Source organism: Salmo salar, chromosome 23 (assembly GCF_965601325.2).
Source record: "Salmo salar chromosome 23, fSalSal1, whole genome shotgun sequence".
Taxonomy (NCBI): domain Eukaryota; kingdom Metazoa; phylum Chordata; class Actinopteri; order Salmoniformes; family Salmonidae; genus Salmo; species Salmo salar.
Genome location: NC_138313.1, coordinates 23,844,262 through 23,851,121, shown reverse-complemented (window position 1 = coordinate 23,851,121; position 6,860 = coordinate 23,844,262). Strand labels below are relative to the sequence as shown.

General features: G+C 47.3%; 1 protein-coding gene across 5 annotated transcripts in view; it reads right to left on the bottom strand.

The window, feature by feature from the left end:
- Positions 1-1,013: 1,013 nt before the first annotated feature.
- Positions 1,014-6,860, bottom strand: part of LOC106584226 (SUN domain-containing ossification factor) — an 88,040-nt gene continuing 82,193 nt past the window's right edge. For all 5 annotated transcript variants that reach the window (XM_014169282.3, XM_045706490.2, XM_045706491.2 and 2 more), the window contains one exon: positions 1,014-6,116. In XM_014169282.3, the coding sequence (XP_014024757.3) occupies positions 5,649-6,116 (468 nt within the window). In that variant the 3' untranslated portion in view covers positions 1,014-5,648. The remainder of the gene's footprint in view (positions 6,117-6,860) is intronic.

Below are 6,860 nucleotides of genomic sequence, written 5' to 3'. Positions count from 1 at the left end.
CTAGTTATCATAAAGAATAAGCGGATTTCTATGAAATCTGATTTATACATTTTTAAAGCCTGAATGGACAATGTTTTTTGTTTGTACAACAATGATTTATTGCACCATACAATTTTCTGTACATCGTCTCGCAGTAAAAAGGGTGTCCGTTGCTGCTCATTTTACAGCCTTTAAAGTGTGGCCAAACAACTTTAATTCATAAAACTCTATGCACAAGGACTACTTTGAACAATTTCCACTGACATTTTTACCAAAACACATTTACTTGAACAGTGCAGATGCAAAGTTTGGTAACAGACAGATGGCAAAAACAGCCCAAACCATCATTCTGTTACCAAATTTTGCATCAGTGGAAATGTTTAAATGTATTCCTTGTGCAGCTTTATTTTTTTACTTTGCAATCAATTGTTTTTGCTTCACATACATTTTAATGTTAAAAATCTGTGTCTCATTATCACTCCATTACTGTGGAATTTCCCATGTATTTTCTTCCCAGTCCCTTTCTGAGCCATTTCCTCTTTTTCCCCTCATCCCATCTGTCCCTCATTCATTCATTCATTCATCCATCCCCCATCTCTTGTTCTCTGCTCCCATCCCCATGCATCCCCTCTAAGGTTGCATCCTTTGTGTATAGTAAATGTCTCCAGTCCGATGGTGGACCAGTGCAGAGGGATACAACCTCAGCCCCTCCACACCCATCAGAACACGTCAGCTCCTCCTGAAGGTTATTTTTGGCCCAAAACCAAAAGACATGTGGGTCAAATAAGCAGGATTGTTTCATTTACACACCAATAGGCCTTATGTATTTGTAAAAGCAGGATTTGACCAATTATTTCCTAGCTGTTAACAGTTTTGTAGTGTGTGTGCTGATCCCTGTTCTACCAGAAGATGGCGAAGTGGCACTACTCAACAAGAGTCTGTAGAGAAGAAATAAGGCTCCTCTGATCCTAGATCTGTGCAACCTTTACCTATGAGCAGTCACATGAACAAATGCAGACTCCAAAACAGTCAAGTGAAAGACAAAAAGGTTTTATTTAGAAATTCACAGTTTCTAATGGCACTACATCTTTGTAGTTACACTCACGCTCCTGTTGCACAATACTATGCAGCTCTTCCTCAGAGTACTCACAGTGAGAGAAAAGAAAGAAAGAAAAGAAAGGAGGCATGGACAAAGCACTTGAGACAGGGTTTAGTGTAGAAAAATAAAAAGGCATGAAGGTAGTAATAATAACAGTGCACACTGAGCCCCAGGGGTCACCAAGGACCTCCAGTCACTGAGCCCCAGGGGTCACCAAGGACCTCCAGTCACTGAGCCCCAGGGGTCACCAAGGACCTCCAGTCACTGAGCCCCAGGGGTCACCAAGGACCTCCAGTCACTGAGCCCCAGGGGTCACCAAGGGCCTCCAGTCACTGAGCCCCAGGGGTCACCAAGGACCTCCAGTCACTGAGCCCCAGGGGTCACCAAGGACCTCCAGTCACTGAGCCCCAGGGGTCACCAAGGACCTCCAGTCACTGAGCCCCAGGGGTCACCAAGGACCTCCAGTCACTGAGCCCCAGGGGTCACCAAGGACCTCCAGTCACTGAGCCCCAGGGGTCACCAAGGACCTCCAGTCACTGAGCCCCAGGGGTCACCAAGGACCTCCAGTCACTGAGCCCCAGGGGTCACCAAGGACCTCCAGTCACTGAGCCCCAGGGGTCACCAAGGACCTCCAGTCACTGAGCCCCAGGGGTCACCAAGGACCTCCAGTCACTGAGCCCCAGGGGTCACCAAGGACCTCCAGTCACTGAGCCCCAGGGGTCACCAAGGACCTCCAGTCACTGAGCCCCAGGGGTCACCAAGGACCTCCAGTCACTGAGCCCCAGGGGTCACCAAGGACCTCCAGTCACTGAGCCCCAGGGGTCACCAAGGACCTCCAGTCACTGAGCCCCAGGGGTCACCAAGGACCTCCAGTCACTGAGCCCCAGGGGTCACCAAGGACCTCCAGTCACTGAGCCCAAGGGGTCACCAAGGACCTCCAGTCACTGAGCCCCAGGGGTCACCAAGGACCTCCAGTCACTGAGCCCCAGGGGTCACCAAGGACCTCCAGTCACTGAGCCCCAGGGGTCACCAAGGGCCTCCAGTCACTGAGCTCCAGGGGTCACCAAGGGCCTCCAGTCACTGTTAAATTAGGGCTTTGCAGTGTCTCTCTCACATGCATGTCAAGAGAAAACACTCTCACAGTGAAACAAACACTCACAGTGAAACACTCACAGTGAAACACTTCCATGCATACATACACAAGTATAATATCATACGCATTCTTCAAAAAAGGAAGCAAAACAAAGAGGGTCATGATTCGCTGGGTATGGAACACTTCTTCAGATAAAGTTTTGCATTCGAAACCCTTTCCCAACATTCCCTTTATTAAATTCATCCTCTGAAAACCACTACCTGCCTACGAGGTGGGGTGAATGTACAGTAATGAACAACAAATGAATGGATGAATGACAGCTAGTAAGGAAAGTAGAGGGGGCCAGTTAAAAGGAGCCGTTCATGGTAAAGGGAAGAGAAGTGGTTCAATTAAAAGAGCTCTTGCCACAGTGTCTGAACTCTGACCTGTGTAGGGGTTAGAGGTCAGGGTGTAGAGAGGGTAGAGTAGGGGACCTGGGAGGCTGGTCTATAGAGGGAGTGTGTAGTGTTTATTTGGTTTGTGGTTTTCCACTGTCTCTTTCTCAGTCAACAACCAACCCAACTCAGAGGCCATCAGATCACACCCACACTACACAGATATATAGTACACAGATGGGATTTTTCACATTTTCCCCTTTGCCGTGCCAATCACATCCTTGCACAGACACAGAACCAATGACTTCAAACATTTCTCTTTTAACTTCATCTTCCCAAAGGACTGAACAACAAAGGAAGCAGACCCACACCCTCTGATTTGTTAGGTGTAGCTGGTTCATATTGAATATTATTCAGTCTTATTACTGGGGCTGATATAGTTATGGCCCTCAGTACCCTGATAGAGGTCTAGTTAAGAGAGGTTTGTGTGTGTGTGTGTGTGTGTGTGTATGACAGTGGAGGTGACTCAAAACCACAGAAATATAAAAAGGTGGACATCTTGTCTCTATATCTTTGTAAAAACAAATATTGGTCACAAAAGAGGTGAACACCTGAGCCAACGTGTTAAATAGTGTGTCGGGTAGCCAGTGGAAAAAAATCACACAGTATGTCACAGTACCGTGGTATGTATGTACAATATATGTACATCAGAGGCTGGTGGGAGGAGCTATAGGAGGATGGGCTCTTTGTAATGGCTGGGATTTAATAAATGGAATGAGTCAAATGTGGTTTCTTTGTGTTTGATACCGTTCCATTAATTCCATTTAATGGTGGGAGGAGCTGTTATTTGACCCACTAGGCTACCTGGGGCGGCAGCGTAGCCTAGTGGTTAGAGCGTTGGACTAGTAACCGAAAGGTTGCAAGATCGAATCCCCGAGCTGACAAGGTTCAAATCTGTCGTTCTGCCCCTGAACAAGGCAGTTAACCCACTGTTCCTAGGCCGTCATTGTAAATAAGAATCTGTTCTTAACTGACTTGCCTAGTTAAATAAAATGTTTTTTTTTTGCCATTACAACGAGCCAGTCTTCCTATAGCTCCTCCCACCAGCCTCCTCTGATGTACATGTACCTTTGTGTGAAAGGTTGTATATATGTTTAAATTGCAACCATTATTATTGTCTGTACCGTGTGTGCCCCTGGGCTACAGTATGTGGGGGTTGCTGTGAGGCCAGGACATAAATAAATAGATAAATAAAACTGGCCTCACAGCGTCCTCAATAGGACCTCAGGGGATCTGCTCTCAAAGTGAAGTTACCCCTAGACACTGTTCTAAGATCAGTATTGCATTGTTGATTCAAATGGTGACCATGAGGAATTGGGGGAGGGAAAGCTGATCTTAGATCAGTAACTAAAGGCAACTTCTACCCACAGAGTGAGGGTGTGGGCTATGACATCTTCAGACTGAACTGTTCCCAACAACAACTAGAATATCACACAACACTCAGTTCTCAGCATGGCTCATCTACAGCTCAATATAAAAACACAACCCAACTAACTGACTGGGTTCTGGCTGCAGAGACTTCCTGCCACAATGTGCATAAACAACCAGCCTATAAAAAGTCCAGCAGCTAAGCCTCAAATTTGAGGGGAATTGTTGATTGTGATAAAAGCACCACATTTCACACACAGCTAGAACAAGTCCCAAGTAGTGTTTTTTTTTAGCTCTAGTGCCACCACAGATGTTTTGTATTACCACCCTGGCAGCCATTTCCAAAATGGCAACCAGCCCCATGGAGCCATATTGGACAGGAGTTACATGGCCATATCTCCATAAATAATAGGTACATAAAGCCCAAAGGATGGCTTAAAATGTTTGAGGGGGTCTGTAGAAGGCAACAGAATGGCCCAAGTATACCAGTTATATGTGATCTTTAAAATGTATGCAGAGATGTGTTGAAAATGGGCCGAAAAAAATCAACCCAAATGACTGACTCTTGAATATACTTCATCCTGATTTTCAGTATTTTAACAGTACAAGATCCCTTTTCTCTTAGCTGGCTGTGTGTTTGTTAGTGTGCGTGTGTGTGTGTATGTATTTCGGGCCCAGCCCATACAATTTTCAGAGGTCTTACTGGAGAGACAAGCTACTATGTAAACTAGTTCAATAGTTAGAGCTTCTTCCTTAGCATCACAGCTGGATAAACATGGCTAGAGAGACAGAGACATGAACACACACACACACACACACACACACACACACACACACACACACACACACACACACACACACACACACACACACACACACACACACACACACGTGCATCTTCATTCAGCTCTGCTGGTTGTGTTAGGTTAGACTGCCTGAGAGGGGGAGACAGAGGGCCAGGGGTATGTGAAGGGTTAACACCCCGGTCCCATATGAACAACAACTGCAGTAGTGTTAGCTAGCTCTGAACAGTACACAGAGAATGAACAGAATGTGGAAATGGAGGACAGGAGAAAGGAGGGAGGGATGGGTTAGAGAAATAACTAGTCCTGCTGCACAGTTCTCTCATTGCAACACATTTCATCCTTACAGCTTCATACTCTACTTTCACAGGCCCCAGGAGAGGCAGGGGTCTCCGGTAGCTCTACCCAGCCAGCCCTTCTCCTCTCTGGGCACAGGGCTGTAGTACAAGCCCCTGACGCCTAGGTCTTATGGAGCAATGTACTTGTCCAGTAGAAACAGGTCACCCATGTTTGAATGTCGGTTTTCTTATAACACTTCGAAGCATTACAGTTTTGCTCTCCGAAAAGAAAAAGAAAAATACTTTGAATTTATTATTTTTTCCATTGGTGAAAGCTTTCGAATGGACAGTAAAGGCACATGACCGTTAAATGGTCTTTGATTGGTGGGGATGGTGGCTGTTGATGGGCAACTAATGTCATGGTTTCCGAGTTCCACTGTGGGCCAGGGTGCTCATGAGAGAAGTGGTTCAGAGATGTGGCCATTTTGGAGCGAGACCACACCCCTTTACACCTCCCTAACCAAGTCTGTTACCAGGGTGTGTGTGTGTGTGTGTGTGTCTGTCTATGAGTCAGTCTGAAGTGTGTGTGTGTGATTAGACATGTCCTGTGATGGCCGTGGGGCCGATAGTCCCCACGCTGATCTCCTTGTTTTCCTTGATCAGCTGCTGCAGGCTGGGCAGAGAGTTAACAGCCCCCCCTGTCTGTCTGGAGGATAACCGCAGCTCCACTTGACGAGATCTCTGACGCTTCGCTGACCTCTTCTTAGAGGGAGGAAGGGAGGGGAGACAGAGCGGGATGGGGAGGGCAGCATGGCCGTTAAACATGCACGGGGGGGAGGAGAGGGGCGGGCCACGGCTGATGTAGGACTCCTCAGAGTGGGTGGAGGAGCTACCGCTGCCGCTCTCTGAGGGGAAGTGGAGCTCCTTACAGGAGATGTCTTCTAAAATTGGAGGAGGAGGTGGGGGAGTCACGGAGTGGGGGAGGCCGTTGCATTCGAGTGCCCCGTCAGCCACTGGGGAAGAGGGAGCTGATAATACTGCCTTCAGTTTACATCGTTTCTTCTGGAGAGAGCGAGAGAGAGCGGAGCGAGGCGAGCAGGGCGAGGGGGGGCGAGAGAGAGAGAGGGGGGTGGAGAGAGGTGGAGAGAGGAGGTGATAAATAAAGAGTACAGGGCAAACTGCAGATGTAAAAATATGTTAAGTCATGTTAACCACCTCTATACCAAACACACTGCACGGTTACAACCAAACTAGACAGACACCAAGCTCTCAAAGATACATTTTGATTGTCTAAAAATATTTTGATCCAGAACTGTGCGAGGTTGCACAAACAGGACAGCGGGGAGAATGGCATTAAAAAGGATAGGGAGCTGACCAAACCTTAGCATCTCTATATAAACTGGAGCAAAGCCATGTTACGCAGATTAAACCCTGACCCAATGACTACCAAATGGAGGGTAGCTGCTGGTCCCTCCTGGATCACAGCTTAAGTCTGGGTTGTGGATAAAAACAGGATGTCACCCATTGGTGGGTTACAACTTTTAAACCACTGCCCAATCCTGCCCCGTGCCTGCTCCTACATCACCCCCTAACAGTCCAGCTCCAGTGTCAGCAGAGAAATGGTTAACCCGACTAATTCCACAGAAACTGCCTGTAATCACAGATCTAGGATCAGCTTAACTCTCCCCAGACCCTATCCTTAACCAATAGGATGGGAGAACGCTAAACTGACCTTAGATCAGAGTCTAGGGCAGCGTTTCCCAAACTCGGTCCTCTGGACTGTTTTGGTTTTTGCCCTAACACTAC